This window comes from Cuculus canorus, chromosome 1 (assembly GCF_017976375.1).
Source record: "Cuculus canorus isolate bCucCan1 chromosome 1, bCucCan1.pri, whole genome shotgun sequence".
Classification (NCBI taxonomy): domain Eukaryota; kingdom Metazoa; phylum Chordata; class Aves; order Cuculiformes; family Cuculidae; genus Cuculus; species Cuculus canorus.
The window spans coordinates 18,171,744-18,190,306 of record NC_071401.1 but is presented as its reverse complement, the minus strand read 5'-3'; the positions used below and the strand labels follow the sequence as shown (position 1 = coordinate 18,190,306).

Sequence of the window (18,563 nt, the reverse complement as noted above, 5' to 3'; positions counted from 1 at the left end):
TGGGGTGGATCCCAATGTGGGTGAGTAGTGATGGAGTAGAGCAGATCTTGAAACTGAAAATAAATAATTCCTTTCTGATTATTCGCCTGAAAAATAACCAGAATCACATTAGAATGGCATTATCCTTTTCTAAGGATACAGTTCATGATGCACCTGAGACCCCTGGGTGAACCACCCAAAATGTGGTGATGTCTTGAGCACATTCTGCTCCAGCAGTTGTCCATGCAAGAGGTTTAAGGTGAGTTACTTGTGTTTGCTTCTTGACCCATAGAGGGCATAAGGTGCGATGAAGTCCAGACAGTGGAGGATACTCTAGACAGTAACATGGAGAAAACCCAGATGGTAAAATAGAAATTAACTTGATTCCTCACATAAAACCTTTTATCTGTAAATCTATTAACGTCCATCAGTGCCCACTGGTGAGTGCAACTGTCAGGGAACAAAATGCAGGGTATTACTCAAAGTCCAGGTATTTCCCATTTGAGATCTGCCCAGCAAGATAAAGTAAAACACAATGCAAAGAATAAGGAATGGCTAAACTGTTCATACAAACAATGGAAGAGATTAAAGATGAAAAGAAATATTTGGTCACCTTTTGAGAACAGCTAGTGTGAAAATATTTAACAGGCAGATCTTTTATGGACAAGCACAGTGTTCTAGCTAAGCTTAAATAGATAGGGACAATATAGTGCACCTGGCCAGTCTGTGCATACTGCAGTAGGAGAATTAAAAGCTTTCCTTCGCATTTGTTCATGCAGCTCAGACAGTAGCTAATCATGTCCTCTAATTTTAACAACAGAATTGGGAAATGTACCAAAGAAAATGCAGCTTGTAATAAGAACAGAGGTGGCAAATTCTGTCCCTGGGACCGAATGATAAAGAAACAATTCACCTGCCCTTTTCTGTAAATCAGCCTTAGTCGTCTTGAGCTGCCTGAAAAGACCTGCAGTTAAGTGGAAACTTAATCTGAAATCCATTTTGATCATTTCTTTGAGTGTCACCAGAAAAGTAAAAGCTAGTCTGACTATTTAATCACCCATTAGAAACCTGCGAGTGTTTAAGAGTGCCATATTATAAAGGGCCAGGGTGTACTGCAGGATGTCTCTTGTAAGGCTATTTCAGTTGTATGGTTCCCATCTATCTTTAAACTGGCAGCTAAATGGAAGATTTAGATTTGAGAGTTCCTGGCTCCTGGTTCCCTGTCAGAAATAATTAAACTACGTTTTAAGGAGACTGTCGTAAGTAGTTTGCTTCACAAGTGTTTTTCACAGCTGAGGGTCTTTATTACGGCTCTTGGGGCCTGGGAATCCAAACCACCTTATATATCCATTATGCATGAATTATACATTCATAACCTGGAGCCTGCAGTCTCCTGCCTGTGTGGGTGGTGATATGGCTGGGATCTCAGCTGGGTGGGAGACAAAAAGAAACAAATATGTTCCCAGCATTCCCCTTCTGGGTTAGCCTAAGATCTGTTTGGTTTAGATCATGCAGTGCATGTCCCTGGCCCGCGTGTGCAAAACTGTTCCTTGGCAACATGTTGTCTGGGAAAAATTTCAGTCAAGATGTAAATGTCCCAGTGGGTTTTCCATCCCTTTTCACAGGAATGACTCCACAGAGATTCTGCCTTTCAGAAAGCACATTTGAATTCCAAAATTCTTTCATTACAGATTTAAATATATGGGACTAAATGTTTGATAGGATTTGGAAACATCCGAGACACTGCAGCAAAAGGAGTTCTAGTGGAAACTGTTCCACTACCCTGAGCTGTACAGTAAGCAGGAGCTAGGTATTGTGCTCACATCGCTTTTGGAAAATAAAGTGTTTTCTAGACATGCAAAGCACTGCTGTTATTACTATCATAGCTACCACTGTTTAAAGAACTCTCTGATCCTTGGAGACAAGAGTCCATTTCAGCATAGAGGGCTGAAGACCTTGCAGCTCTCTCCTGTGCTGCAAAACTTTCCTCCTGGAGTTGAAGTGGATGTTCCAGCCCTATACCAGGAGCATGGCAAAAGTACATGAACAACCCAGGCTTCCTATTACTTGCTGATATTAATTAGGAAAAGACTAAAGGCAACTTAAGTAAGGCTGAATTTCAGTCAGGTGTGATGTTAATGCGGGCTGAGTAGTTTTGAATATTTTATGTGCAGCCAGTGACCCGAAGTAAATGTCTTGTATAATACCGGTTGCCCCTCCACCGCAAGTCTTGAGGCTTGAATCCTGCTCTTAATATGGTCAGAGGCATAAAGAGAGTCACTTAAGATGGACTGGTGTCTGAGATATTCATCCTAGCGGTTCAAAGCCATGGAAACAAAGAGAGAATGGGCTCTGCAGAGTACCCCAGTACCCCTTTCTGGGCTTCCAGCCCAGCCTTGCTCAGCATTTCTTCTGTTCTTATCTTCTCTCCACTCTCCCCAAAGGGAACTGTGTCAGTACCCTGTAAAATCTGTGAAATGGCTCCATCAAGCAGAAGGCTTCAGTCTAAAACATTTGAGAAAGTTCAACCAATATCAGAAGCACCAAGCAGAACACAGAGAGAAGGGGGAAGACCTGACAGTCTGAAATACAGTCTGAATTGCCTCTCCTCCAACAGGACAGTGCAGTCATGGTTTATGAGAGGTTGAAAATGAGCAGTCAGGTGATGGGCTTGGGGAAGAAGAAATAAATTCATTTCATTTTATCTGCAGTATAGCACTGCATCAATATTTGGTTTTATTTTTTCGTTTAAATCAGCCCTATATAGTAACAGTGGTAACAGCCACGTTAACTCCTGACTTGTGGGTACCTGTTCTCCACTAGGCCTTAGTTTTTCCAGACAAATACAGTGCAGACGAAAACATGAAGTCTCCTAAACTCATGCCAGTATTATGCATATCTGTATCCTCACACACACTGGGGCCCACAGCGGGTGCGAAGGCCAGCACTCCTGAAAAGCCAATGTCCTTTAGCTGTTCTCTTTTTTGGAGGTAAGTACCAAAATGACCAGTTATGACTCCATGCTTCCATTAACTCCAATAAGACTTGGAAACAAGCACCATCTTATCAACTTCACCCCATACAGCTTATCAAAAGAGCATGGTGGTACCTCCTGAGAGGTCATTTGTAATGGAGCGGTAGGACAACAGACACATAGCAGATACAAAAACTCAGTAGAAATAGAAATATTTTGCATTCATTTTAAAGAGAGAAGAAGAATTTTAATGAATCCCATCCCTGGAACCATGGGATAACAAGCCAAGAACAGGCTTTGCCAGCACTTAACTTTAGCATCAGTAGTTTATCAGTACATTGTTTTCACACTTAATCAGATTTTAATTAAATGTAATTATTGTTCCGTCTATTGGAAGAGACTCCCCCTTCGGGTTTGGTGATCACAAAAGCTCGAGGAGTGCAAGAGAATTAGAAAGCAAACAGGAGGATCAATCGCAGCAAACCTCTGCAATCCATGTCCATCTATTTTTTGTAATATACTTATTAGATTCTTATTGTCAGGAAGGATTAGTGTTATGAGCTCCAGGAATTCTTTTCATTGCCCTGTAAAGTGAGGTAGTGAAGTGTGGCTGCATTTTCTTAACAATAATGCTCTGGATTTTCCCCCTTTCCCTTCTATCTACCCCTTTCTCCTCTCCCACAGAGATTTGTGCAGCGGACTGCGGAGGACATGGCATTTGTGTTGGAGGCACCTGCCGCTGTGAGGAGGGATGGATGGGCACAGCCTGTGATCAGCGAGCGTGTCACCCACGCTGCAATGAGCACGGGACATGCCGGGATGGCAAGTGTGAATGCAGCCCGGGCTGGAACGGAGAGCACTGCACTATTGGTAGGGATAAAGAAAAAACAACTACTTTTAAAAGAATAATTAACGATCAAGGAGGAGAAAAGGCGCATGCTTAATATGTGTGACTTAGTATAGCATGAGCACCTTTGTTCTTGGATTTCAAGTTCTGACATCATACATTTTCATGTGGGAACAAGATAAAATGTCCTTTCATTTGCTGATGACATAGCTATATATATTTTTTATTATCAGAAGTGAAGTACATCTATTTGGTATTTGATCTCATAGAGACAAGCCATCATACATCAGCTAGATGCTTTTGAAAACATCTCACTTTGCCTCTCTCTAAAGGTCTTTCTGTGGCCTCCAAGACTTCTCCCTACCATGTTGGCAGCATTTTCAGAAACATGCATCTGATTTAAAGTTTTCTTTCCTTTTATTTGCTCCATTATTTGCATTACCTCTTTGCTTGCCAGTATAAAGGAGGAAACTGCAATCAGATGACTTCTAGCTGGTATTTAACTCTGTCTTGCTTATGCCTTGTCTGCTCTGCTTCCTTTCTAACCATTTCATTTCCCTCTCTCTTTGATTCTGTATTCCTCATGCACTTGGCACTTACCTTGAGCTTTTGGTGTCATGTCTATTATTATCATTATTATTATTATTATTAACAACAACAACAACAATAATAATAATAATATGCCAAAATCATGCAAAGAGGTACAGTTCTCACGATAAGCAGTTTACAGCATCATTAATGAACTGGCTTGGCTTTACCTTCTCTTTCATCTCACTTAACTCCTTGATGCATTTTCCCTTCTTCCTTTTTACTGAATGTCATGCAAACACTTTAGTCCCCATTCTGTAGTCCTGCTATCAAATCAGTAGTATAAAACTCCCCAAATGCCATTTATTATACATTAATAGAAAACTAAATTAGTGAATTCAGTTCTGGTCTCAATAATGCCTATGTGGAAAAAAATCAGTTGACTTTAGAGGAGTTATTCCAGAGTGAGAATTCTCCTCCAGTTGTTTTGCTTTAATCAGCTTCTTTTAAAGATAAGAAAACTTACCTCTATGTTGCTTTCAGTATGCCATGATGTATATATATCGCGTTACATCAAATTTAACCACTAGCAACACCAGGGCAAATGTCAGCATAGTTCTCTGTATAGATTATTAACTTAGCTATATGTAGGCATCACTTTTTTTGCTTGAACACCAGGTAAGTTTGCACACATAAAACCAGATAGGAAATGAAGCCTGATCAGAATATTTTAATTCCAACATTAGGGCAATGGTTCAAACCATATCTGTGGCTCAATTCTCCTTATCATTTATTTATGCTAATGTCGCCCTACCACATTATGGTCTCCACATGCATCCTGTAATGAAAAATATCTAGCTCTTAAAACTTCCTCTGTCTCATTAGACATTATATTCTGCTTCCTTTTCTAGCAGCTTTCATTTCTTCTCATGAGAAAGAGATTAAAAAAACCCTCTCCTAAAAGACTTTAAAATTAAAAGAGAGCAGTCCTGTGTTAATTGGAATCCTGTGTTTCTATAATATTATTTTATAGACTTGTGTTCAAGCACTTTGATTTGCAAAGCCACACAGATCCATGAAAGGGTTTTAAAAAAAAAAAGAAAAAATGTTCAGCGAAAGGCCCCAAATCCAGGGAATGATTTTATATGAAAGTCATTTATGCACAAAAAAGCCTGATTCATACCCTCAGTGCCATTTTATTAGTTCTGCTGCAAAAAGAAAATGCCACTAGTTTGGTATATGATATTTCTCCACACAGCTGATATGCCCAGACTCTTTTCAAACAACAAGCTTTTCTCTTTCATGGTAATTAAATTTACCCCATTATTTGTGGTATTCCTCACTCTAAGTGTAAAGAGTCTGTATTATTATGGGAAAGGCCAGCACTGCAATGCAGTCAGCATCGAGATTTTACTGGTGCACCCTATCATTTTGTGTGGTCCTACCTTCCTATTGCAGTACCGCCTTAGTTTAGGAATCATTCTTTAATACTTTGAGCACTGGAGCAATTCTGTTTCTTTTCACCCACCCCCCCCCATCTTCTTGCATGGTGATTTAGCGACGAATTTGTACATAGTCTCATGCCTCTGAAGCTGTAAACCGTATTTCCTACAGAATATTTCATTGATAAATGTGTAGAATGTAAAGGAGTTTTGGCAAAGTCATAAATATCCAAGAAAATTGAATAGCTTTAGAAGGAGTAATAAGCTAGTTATATTGGCACAGATGAAAGGACATTGACTTGGAATTACATTAAGTATGTGGAAAGCATTCCCCTTGTCCTTGTGTAATTTCCCTGCATGGCAACTTGTTCTGTTGACAGTAATTCCTTATATGTCTGTGTCATGGCCATTTTGCTTTAGCACTGACAAGCATAAAACCCCATCGCTGAAGTGATGCTTTACCAATTTTGACGTGTGTGCAGGTAACATGGTAGAAATGGGTGATACAAGTAAAGGACATTTCTTCCATTTCCTGTTGACCATCTTTGAGAGTAAGAAACCCTTTTGTTTTGTAGGTCGTAGGAGGCTCTTTCTTACAGTGTTTAAGCGAACTATGATCCCAGTGGATTAATTTTGTTTGCTTATACAAAGAGTCATGTTACCAAATACACTAGCTTGATTGCTCACATTCAGAGATTTCATTAGAGGAGCCTTAGTTAATCCCCAGCCAGGAAATTGATGCAGAACCTTGCAGTCATCATCCTAATTCAGCAAACTTAGTGCGTTCTGGTATAAGAGTAGAACAGAAAGTTGATTATCTAACTTCAGGAATCCTGAATGCCAGTAGAATGGTTCAATCAATTTACTCTAATTTCTTAGAGAGAAAAAGAAAATCATGGCCACAGCCACAATGCAAGACTCCTATGATGGGCTCTCCAGCATATTCTGAATTTGCTCCCCATTAGAAACACTGCAAGAATTCAACTTCCTTCTATTTTGGCACAAACTACATCCAAGGAACATGGTGGGTCTTAGGGCTGTTGAGTTTAAAGGTGAAATACACTTTTTTACTGTGGGCTCTGAAAGGCCAAATTACAACTCAGCTCTGTGGGACTGTGGCACCACAGAAAATTTCCTGGCTTTAATAAACAACTCTAGAAATTTCCCAGGGCCTTTAAAACCTGGCCTCAAATTTGATATAATTGATGACAGGACCCCAGGTGTTGTGCGTCCCACCTCAGAAATTCAAAGGGGTACTTCATTGTGCCATCATGGGCCTTGCACTGAGATTCTATCTGATATGTGAACACCTACATGTGATATTTTGTCAGCAACAGGCCTCAATCCCTTATGATTCATATTAGGGTTGTTGAGAAAAAAATAATGGCACAGAGGGCATCCCTGTGTGGTGGAGTGGGGACATTCAGCGTCCTTGAACAGACTGGACACAAGACCAAAGCCATCCCTTGAGGTTCAGTTTCTGCACCTCAGTACCACGAGGTCTCTGGAACACTGAGGGAGCAGCATTGAGTTCTCCAAATACACAACAATCTACCTAGCAGGATTTTCAGAGCACCTCGGTGCACAATTCCTGTTGATCTCTGCAAAAGCTAAATGCTTAACTCTTTTTGAAAATCTTGTCCTGCCAGGCACTGGGGATGTATGAAATAACTGGTGCCCAGGCAGACAGGCTGTCCCATGTGGGCTTCCGCTTGTGGAGCCATCAGGCTGGGGTTTGTTTTACTTAGCAAAACTCTGATTTTTGAGAAATATGCCCCTTTAAGTTTGCTTTTCATCAGCCTAAATAATCATATATGTTCTGAATAAGCAGAGTTGTAATCAGTGCCCCTTGATTTCTGCTAGAATTCAGGCAAGGCACATTACAGGTGGATCCTGGTCTCTTTTCCCCAGCTTTCTAACACATCACTTATGCCATTTCAATGCTTTATGAAGCAGCTCAGTCCATGTGTAGCCCAACATAAAATAAGCCCACCAGTGTCTGGTGAAGGTTCTTGCTACCTGTAGCCCAACAGGGCAGTTAGGTCTCTGCAGCACTTGGGCGTATTCACAGCATAAGTTGCACTTGACCCTCTAGGACCCACCCTGTGTGGTTGGGATGGGTACCTTTGGACAAGAGAAGGCTGTGATTATAGCAGTCAGTGGAAAGTAGATGTATGTTGCTTTCTTTCCATGTGATTTTGCATCAAGCTGAAGGTGATCTGGCCTTAAGTAGTTTGGGAGCATATTTGACAGTAAATATTAAGTGTAGATGAACTTTAAAGACAGTCTTTTACCCTTCCCTGTGGCATAAACTTGTGCCATTGCTGGTTCAGCAATGAATGGCTATTTTCTCCTCTCCTTCAAATTTGTATGATCTCAGTTTAACTCCAGTGATTTCACTGAGATTCTGTCCACTTCACCCCACAGGAAAGATAAAAGGAGAAGAGAATATATAGAAAATTAAGAAAGAGTGTGCTTTAGCAGAAGGGTTGGACTACATGATTTCCAGAGATTGCTTCCAACCCCAACCATTCGGTGATTCTGTGCCAGAAGTATAACATGGGAATGAGACTATTATAGGTTAAGAGAAGAAAGATTCATGCTATCATGCAATACTCCCATAGAAGGTGCCTGTTATTTTTCAGATTACAAGAAAACCTTGACATATAATTGATGTATGGTTGGCATTGGCAACTGCCTCCACTGCCATCATCTGCACAGTGGCTTCTGCCTGAGTTTACAGGTTGGGCTGCTCTAGATATCAAAATCCAAGAGACACATTCTCAGGCTTCAGCCACCGTCCAAGTGGATGGCGATGCCATGCTTCCTGCACTGCTACCACTACACTGAGGTGATTAGTTAATCTCATTCCCAAGACTCATAACTGCCCCACATTAATTCCAGTGAGGGCTGTGACCTCCTGGGTGGGTGGTCTGCATAAATGAACCTGAAACAAAAACCTCTTCAGAAGAGTACCAGGACACAACTGAGAGAAGATTGCAGGAAGTGGACAAGAGAACAATGGAAATAACATTTAAGGAGGTAATGAAAGAAACAAACCCGACTTGGAGCCTTCTTTCTTACATAAGACCCGCTGCTTTTAGGACAGGGAGTGCCGCCTGCTGGCATGCGCAGGGCTGTCCGAGGCAGGGTTCCTGGCTTCTGCTTGTGTCTTTATCACCAACTTTCTGTTTGATCGCAGAAAATCAATTAGAAGGTGATTTTCGAAATTAATGTTCCATGAGAATTGGGCACATGACTGCTCCCAGTACATCTATAACTTTCTTTTTTTTTCTTTAGCCCTCCTTGGAATGAATATATTAATACTTACCTATCTGGTAGAGCTGGCATGAGGTTAATTTAATATTTGTAAAGTGATTTGATCTGAGGCTAGAGGATGCTGTATAAATGCCTTTAAGAAGATCCAGGGAAAAGCCTCTCCCAGTCTGGTAAGGTCACAGAACTGTGCCTCTTTGTGTGGAAAAAATATAAGACAATCAGGTGAGATGGAGCACTTTCAAATGACTCTGTTTTTCCTGACTGAAAGAAAAACAGTCAGTAAAACAGAGGTAAACTGTTGCAAATGAGCAGACCGTTACAATATTCTGCCATATATGTATAAAATACATATATATATATATGTTCAAACACATAAATATATATAAAACTTTCCTGTTTCTCTTCCTGATCTTAATGACTGGATGCCTAAACACAGCCTTCTTGAGCTCTTTGACTGAGGAGGCCTGTGCTCCACCCTTTTCCCTTTTTTCTCTCCCCCATAATCAAAGTTTTTCTTTTCATATCACAGTGAACTCTCCTTTGCCTTTCTAGCACCTGCACAGTCTCGTAGTAAGCCGCAATGCACTTATTCAATCCTACCTTAAATGTCCTGTCTTTTATCTCCCAAGCTCACTATCTGGATAAGGTAGTGAAAGGTATGCTCTTCCTTCCTATTTTTCCTATTGTCTTTGTGTTTCTTTTGAAAAAATGCACCGTGAACATGCTGTGTTGAGGTTGCATCTCTTCCTTATCATCACTAAAGTGCTCCCTAATGCCTGGAAGGGTGAACTTTCCAGTCATTTAGGTAGGAAATTCCTCTGTAACTGCTGTGACTCTGTGTTAACATCGTATCAGTGTTCCTACCGGTCCCCTTGTCCCAGCCCTCCCTTCCAAATCATCTCTCATCCTCACCCCTCCTATCCAGGTAAGGCAAGTCAGGAGGAAACAAAAGTATCTGTGAATACAGTAGAAGGCATGTACAGTGATGTGTTTTAATTAAATGTCTATGATGCATTTTGTAACAAGCAGGTGAGTGCACTTTATGTGTGGTCTTCATGTTTTTGATCCATGACTGCAAAGTCTTACATGGACACTTTTAGTAATGGTATTTTTTTTTTCCTTAATACAAAAATATTATGACCTCAAAGCCTCTGGTTGTATAGATCTGCAAAATCTATTGAAATTAGTGTCACTATGACAAAATCCAACTCTATGTTCCTATTTGTAAATGTGAAGCAAGGCTAGGACCCATGTCTTTCTTCAACAAAGAAGGAAAAGAATTGAACTGTTACAGAATAGAGGTAATCTCCTGTCTTAAAAAAATCTCAGTTGTTTATTAATTACAGCAATAAGCTAAATTACTTCAGGACTTTTCAATAGAAATAAACAGTTCCACAATGCACTTAGCTTTCTAAAAATATTGAAATAGCACACATCTTGTTAAATATGACTATCTGGCAATATATATGATTGATTTGGGCACAGATATCTTTCTGCGTGGCTGATTTGACACAGTAACACAGCGGTGACACCATGCAGCATCATATGTGTGCTGGTTGAATAAACAAAAAAATCCAGTTGAACAAATGAGTTTCTCCCATAGCATTACCCTCCTTTTCAGGTTGTGAGCAATCAGAAACAGCAGCTGTGAGAAGCTGATGAAGAAAGACAGATCTGCCAAAATATTTGTCCGGTGAACAGTTAAAAAGAAGTCTCTGCTGTATAGGGCTCTTGCAGTGTGACAAGAAACATGGTTGCCCTACTGACTTCACTTCTCAGATGAATTTATAATCTAATGTTTCTCTCTCATTTCCATTGAGTCTTAAAGGCAGGCTCAGGTACAATCACAAATAGAGAAAAAGTTTGAAAAGACAAACAATTATATGAAATGTTCACAGTTTAAATGAGGCTTTCGTCTTCAGTGGAATGCAGCAAGTGGGAACTATACTTGGACCCCTATTTGTAGATCATTGGATTGTTCAGCGGTAGTTAATTTTCTCTCATTGCTTAGCATACTTGACTTCATTTAAATTAGAAGAGAAACGTATATTCTTCTTAGATGAAGGAAAGGGCGTCAGTTGTTGAGGCTTATGGACGAATAATGGTGGCATCCTTAGAGCGATACATGGGCCATGACTGGGGAGTGCAATCAGAACCACTTGTTAATGTTCCACATCTCAGTGATTTGCATTTCAAAACCCGAGGAATCTTCCTTTTAGTCTCAACTGGTATTGGACCCGAGGTTAGATCAAAAGGTAGCAGATAATCCCCAAGGGGATAGAAAAGATGAGAAATCAACCTGCAAAGCATGAGTCCAGGGACTTTCAGTATTGATTTGTCCCTTCTGTCGCCCAGGTTTTTTAATTGTCTTCTGTAGTTGTCATTTTTCCTCTGGATAGACTTTTGACTCACCTTTAGGCCCAAGAATAAAGATTTATATATTTAGCGAGTATTTAAGTGGAAAACAGGTTAAGCAACATACTAAGAATAAAAGATTGTCTCTTACCATGCATGGCCTCTTTTGGAAAGATTAGCAATAGCTCAAACATTAGAAGTACATGTTTTTCACTTGGCTCACTGCGTGGTGTGCATTTTTCAAAACTAAATTACTCATGCCTTTTTTGCTTTCTTAATTATTAACATCTTTCTGGTTGAAATCCCTTCCCAGTAATCCTGTGTTGTCAAGGATGAGCCTGATTTACTGCTGAATCTTTCGTACAGCTTTACAATAAACCAGAGAAGTCAGAGAAGATGCAGAACTGTCTCTAAATTGGAGGGCAAGTTTCAAGAGCAAACATCAGCATGATAAAACCAGGAAGCTCTAACTAGAATTGGAGTGGAAGCTTCTAAACTAGGACCTAATTAACACTGGTAATGCTTAGAATGAAAAGAGTTGCCTACTGTTAAAGAGCTGTGATTTTAGAGCTTGTCCATCCATAATACCATTGAAGCTGGCAGTACTTCAACATAATTGATTTTTATTGTTTGCTACCAGTTTTTGCTCTTAAAAAAGAACTGTGTTAATGCTGTAGTGAGGCATATAAACAGCTGGTCTGAAATGTAAAGATACCGAACAACATTTGAATTCAGGGACAGCTGAGGAGTGACTTCTTTGGGCTGCTCCTGAAGTCTGAGAAGCAATGCGAATGCAAGGTCTGACCACAGCCAGTTTCCTTATTTGTACAATTATAAGCAATAGGAGCTCTGGCAAGTAACTTTTTAATCTTCATTTTACAAGATGACTAAGGGCTTCTGGATACCCACCATCACAAAATATCATGGTGGTAGTTTGAGAGTTGAGTGTTTTTCAGGACACTTTACTAGACTCCTCATGATTTGCAGGGATCAGCTGGTGCTTTGCTCCTCCTCTTCAGTCTTACAGAACTGCTGCAGGTCACTTACTGTTTGTTGCTCTCAAGCTCCACGAGTCTGCAACCTCACATGTGGCATTCAGCCGTGTCCTACTCGTTTCAGAGCTCAGCCTCTGTTTGTTGAGATGTGCTAGATGAGCCATCAGTGCTTTCCTGCTGACAATGGAGGAAAGATAATAGCCTTATCTTTTAAGTCCAATTTCAAGTGGCAAGAGGCTTGGCTTGAAGAAAATTCCCACTGAACCTTGTTTATAATTGCTCTAATTAGAGAAGGCCTTAACTGTACAGATCATTACAGGCAGATTATTTTACCAACAATCTTAAAATGGCAGGATAATGTCTTACTCTGTTGACAGTCTCCTTTGACTCTGATACTCTTTTCTTGTCTAGTTCACAATTAGTCCACTTTTTATATTCCTTCCCTGCTCTGTGTTGTCTCTTATATGGCAGACCTGACATCTTTCCAAATGTCCCTCAGCACCATCATCTTTCAGTAGCGCTGACATGTGCTTCAGTTGGAAACCCACTTAAATGGGGATTTTGGCCCCTCAAAAAGCCCTCTTCGTATATTTAATTGTCTTAGTCACCCAAATACAGTTAACAAACTCAAACGAGAATAAGGGATCATTAGTGACTCTAGCTATGAGAAATCAGAGCTGCAAGATTATGGTAGTGTAAATCTGTGAAGATTAAGCCTTCCTACTGTGTTGGTATTCAGAAGCACTTTGGAGACAAAATGATCTTTTTTCTTTATTCTTCAGCATGGGGGAAAGGAAGGGATAAAGTTTATTTGTGTCATCTTTTTGTCAAGTGCTTTGAAGTGCACCGTTTTGTGGAATGGGGAATAGTGTATGTTCCTGTCTCTGCAGTGTTAGTGGTGGCCTTTATGCAAGTCTTTATGCAGTGAACCAGTTTAGAAATAGTAGTACTTACAGGTCTATTCTCCTAGATACGTTGGCCTACACATCCATGTTAACTTCTAACTTTCTGAAGCTGTGATTCTTCTGAGAGCTGCTGTTTAATTGTGTTGTTTTCTATTAATGGTTTCCTTTCTCACTGTCTGCTCTTCTACCAAACCTGTGACATAAGAGAGGTACAATTTAAATCCTCACAGCACTGATACTTTGCTTTGCTTTGTAATGTAGCAGTTAGTATCTGAAAAATTCTATGTTTGTAGTTCTGTGAAGAAGAATTTATCTCGTTAGGAAACAGTTCTCTGGCTTCCTGGAAGAGATTTATCTCATTATGAGCCAGAGATGTTGCTCTCCTTGATGGGAGGGGGTCAATTTGCTTTCTAGACTTGAAACATGCCAAAACAATGTAGTTTGTCATTAAAGGTGGGAGTTATCCCACTTTAGATGTCTACAGCATAGATGCTTATATCTCAGCTAGTCATGCTGAGTTCCTTTAATAGTCAAGAAAGAGGAACAGACACTTTGGGATGGTATAATCTCATGTGATTCTCTCTCTTTCTTCTGTCTCTCATCTCCCAATTGATCTTTTCTACTGTCTATCTGCCTCCTGATGCTTGCCTTAGTTTCTGGAGGCCCAGATCAAAAAGATTCAGAGGAAATCCTGAAGGTCCATTTCAATAGTCGGAAGCACATTTCATATAGACAATGAATTGCACACAAATTTCAAAAAATAGGACTGAAAGGAGTCTCCTCAGTTAAAGTCCGGTTAGACAACCACATTGTGTAAAACTTCATATAGATTTGCCGAGCTCTATGGGTAGATCAGTGAGGCTTCTTCTCCGTAATACTCCTACTGGGAGGCTGCTCCAAAACTGTATTCTTTTGATCCTGGCAAATGATTTTTTTCCTTTCTAATTTCCAGCCAGTATTTATTCATGCTTGGTTTATGTCCATTTGTTCTCATGCCAGCATTATTCTCTTTAGCTTAAATAGCCGTTTTCCCTTGTCTCTGTTTATCTGTTTCATGCATTTGTGGAAAACAGTCATAGTCTTTTCAGCCTTTGCTGTGCTAGGGTAGACAGATCAAGCTCATGTCATTTCCTCAGATGCAGAAGGTGCTCCAGTCCTAATTATATCAGCCATTTTCTGCCACTCCAGATTCCCCCTTTCCTATGCCTGGGAGAGCAGAGCACATGCAGCTCCATATGAGCTCTTAATTTTCAAGTTGTATTACTTTTTCCTTATACTTATTGGGCAGTCCTCATGTGAGACATTTAACGATCGTTTGCTTTTGTCAGTCTCAGAGCAAGTGATCAATGACTACAGTATCCTTTCTGTCTAATAATGTTAGATCTTTGCTTTTGAGATCTTTTTTCCAAAGATTATGAAATGTAAAATACAATTAAAACAAAAAGAAAAAAATGAAATCCCTCTTTTCTCTCTGAATTTTCATCATGTGAAACCTCATAGACCTGTCTTAAACCATTTCCAGGATTCAGACCTGTTCCTACATAGCTTGGAACCAGACCCTGGAGACTTTTTGTCTTTAGCTTACAGTATAAACTTATAAAAACTATCTTCTTCCCATTGCAGAAAATAAGAGTTTGCTCCAAGAATTAACACTATTTGATGTGTTAAAAATCTAGTGGTGTCCAGCCCTTCATGTCTCATCCTTCTACAGTACTGTCTTCGAGTTCTCATCACTCAACTCTTTTTGCTTCTCGGTGTCCTCCTGTCCAGGTCTACAGCACCTTTGCAATGAATTTTCTGCTTGGCCTCTGCAACTGCAGGATAGAAAAGAATTTTATAGGATGGGCTATAAAGAGTCCAAGCAGTAATAACATGAGGTGTGCTGAGTGATGATGCACCATCGAAGCTCTAATGCAACAATGCAGAATACACATAAAGTGAGATTTCTTCAGAGCTTTTTCATCTAGACAAATTCTGGCTGATTTATAAGGAAGGGGAAAATGTTCTGTCTCAACCATTAGGATGGTCCAATCCAAACTGAATTTATCTGCTCCAAAGTGGGGTTACCTTCATAGCTAAGTAATTTTAGCAGATTATTTTAACAAGTAATACACTTCTTCCTCTTTCATTCTCCAAAACAGCCGAATGCTTTCAGCTTGTACTGAAAGTAGCGGAACAGATCCATAATAGCTCTCGCGTGGGAAAGAAATGAGATTAAATGGTTAAAAGTTTGGCACTGTTGTAAGTAACTGAAGGCAGGATACTAAAATGGAGAATTTCAAGTAGCTTTGCCCATAAATAGCTCTTCTGTAGTATATAAATACTAATCCATTGTATAAATACCAAAATACACACACACACACACAAAGTGTGCTCACATATACACACAGATGTTACAGGCCCCTAAACACACAGAATACACATTTTAGAAGACTGAAATGCAAGAAGTATATTTGTAAATGAGAAAAAAAAATTATTTGGGCCTTTTAGAGGACTTTTCCTATGAAAAAATTATTTAAGATCCTTTTAAAGGACTTTTCCTCACCACCCTAGTTCCTTTTAACATTTGGTCCATGTAAATCTGTCACTTCTTAGAAAAACAATCCTAGAAAAGATGTTAAGTTCACAAAGAAACAATTCTTTTGTTAAAAGGCATTTCTAATGCCACATCCCCAGCGCAGGACACACCATGACAGGGTGTGCTCTGCCTGCTGACTCAGCACTTCCTTGGGCAGCCTCTCATGCATCATGCAGTCAGCCAGATGTTGCAACGACACACACCTCTTCGCCATCATGTTGTAACCCTTTAGGTCAGGATAATTCTGTGTTGTTTGCACAGTTTCACAAACAAGCCTGTCTTGCAAAGCTGAGGGCCTGAAGAAACTCAGGCTGTGTGTCAGGATTGAACAACACAAATATAAATTGAGAGGACTTTCAAACAGGGCTCAGGAAGACTGAATTCTCTTCCTGGTATAATCAGTCCTGCTGAGTGACCTTGACAGTCACTTCAGCCCCTTGTACTTCAGTTTCCTAAACTGTAAAGTGTAGCTTACATTTCTGAGTGCTTCTTGGTAAAGATTTTTGAGCTCTGCAGGTACTGTAAAAAGCCCCCAGAACCGTATAAGCTAAGCGACCTCCCTTACACCACTGCTTACTGTGGAAATTACACTGCTATTTTCTTAGGGGCGGGGAGGGGGGAAGGGGAGAGAAAATACGGAATTCTTGGTGAAAGGTCATCAGATGAGAGAGTCAAACCCTAGTGAACCATCTGGGAGCTTGGTGTTCGTGCTCCATAAGCTTTATCACCTATAAAAGAAACTCCTACCTCTGTGCTGTGCTCTCTCTGTAGTCAGTGGGGAGAATTGGGAGTTTCCAGAGTGTGCTTTAACTCATCAGTATGGGCAGCTAACACACACAAGGGGATTTGTGCCATGGGACAGTCTTTTTCACTGCTGACTACAGAGAAAGTTGAAGGTATCTCTATTATAGATGAGTTGTTACTGAATGAGATGAATGCCACCTAAACGCCACCCAAATTGACTGCAGTGAAGAAACTAGATGTTCTCCAAATATTTTCTAATGTAAGAAGTGCCTTCCCCTTCCATCCAGCTTTGGCAGCTTACCAGTCTGAGGTCTCAGTATCGCTGAAAGACAGTTACTTTATCTCACTGAGTATCGCAAACTTTAATTCCACATGCAACTTAGGTAACCCAAAATCTTGCTCTTGCAAAGCAAATGTTTTGAGAAACTTGGAGGGCAGGGTGGATTTGTACAACTGATGAAGCAGGGAAATCTCATTGCGTCCTTGAAGCTCACCATTCCCCTAGTCTAACCAGTGAGGCTGTGCTGTGAGAACCTCCTGGGAGACAGTGGCCCACTGAGTGGTCACTACCGTCCTGATACCGAATTAGGGCAGTTCACTCCAGGTGGGAAGACACCAAATGGGACTGGAGAAATAAAGTGAAGGAAAAGGGGAAAAACTGTTTAATTAGATTCTTTCCAGGCTGTGCTGCTTTATCTTTCCAATGTGTTTGAATGTGTGGCTGTTTGCCTTGCAGAGGGATGCCCTGGCTTGTGTAACGGCAACGGCAGATGCACTCTGGACATGAACGGCTGGCACTGTGTCTGCCAGCTGGGCTGGAGAGGAGCGGGCTGTGATACTTCCATGGAGACGGCATGCGGCGATGGGAAAGACAACGATGGAGGTAGGACATGAGCACATGTGATATGTCAGGCTTTGCAGAGCCTATAAACCTTGCATGGTGAACAGTCAGCTGGCCTTGATTCTGCAGGGCAGATTGTTTTTTGACAGCTGGTGGAGAACAGACAGTGAAGTCTGCCAGGCTGAGTCAGCCAAAGCAGATTTGAATTCAAACAAAATGGATTTGGACTTGGGATGCCAGGGCTGAAGACAGAGGTTTGTTTATCCTCAAATCAAGTCTGTATACCAGAGAGCAGGCAGAGGCTATGCACTCATCCTATCACTCCACCCCAGCTGGGTGTCTCAGCAGTGATATGATGGGACCACCTCAGGCAGCAAACACCACTGACTGTTTGAACTTTGGCCTCACTGCCTGAGGTTTTCATCAAGGCTCTCGGGTAGGTCACTACTGAATTGAGATGGATGTTTTGTAGAAACTTAGAGGCTTTGGTGAATGATCCCCATGCCCACAAGCCATCCAATCCCTCTCAAACCATGTTTTATTGATTACAGTTCCATATGTAATGATGTCAGGCATGTGAATAATCGCCCTGCATAATGCAAACTTAATATTCACAGTTATCTCATTACAAAGGAAACCCTGGTGCAGTGTGAAGGTTTGAATTAGAGGGCAGGAGTTGAGATATTAAATTTAAGGCATAAGGGAGACTGCATAATTTGTTTTGTTGTCACTCATCAAAAAGCTTTGTAAACCACAAGTCTGGGCCAGGACCCAAACTGTGAAGTGGAGACTGCATTTTGCAAGCCTCTGTTTTATCATATTCACAAGCACAGTACAGTTAAAAAAAATACATAAATGTAGCCAAGACTGTGATTATCTATTTCACAGCAACTAGGATTCTGATTGAATATTTAAAATACCTCTGCACATCTGGCATGGCAAATGGACCAAATTATCCCTTTAGAAGAGATGGAAAGTTTGGAGAAACATACAAAGAGTAAAGACTATAAAACAAAGGTTGCTTTTTGCCTCACATGAAGCTGAATATCACAGTACTAATCTTTCCTATTTACAGCTGACAGAGGGCAGCAATAAG

At 40.5% G+C, this 18,563-nt stretch overlaps 1 protein-coding gene across 10 annotated transcripts in view; it reads left to right on the top strand.

Moving 5' to 3' along the window:
• Window positions 1-18,563, top strand: part of TENM4 (teneurin transmembrane protein 4) — a 606,655-nt gene that overhangs the window by 473,793 nt on the left and 114,299 nt on the right. For all 10 annotated transcript variants that reach the window (XM_054066504.1, XM_054066489.1, XM_054066498.1 and 7 more), the window contains 2 exons: window positions 3,638-3,823; window positions 17,363-17,509. In XM_054066504.1, coding sequence (XP_053922479.1) covers window positions 3,638-3,823; window positions 17,363-17,509 — 333 coding nt within the window. The remainder of the gene's footprint in view (window positions 1-3,637; window positions 3,824-17,362; window positions 17,510-18,563) is intronic.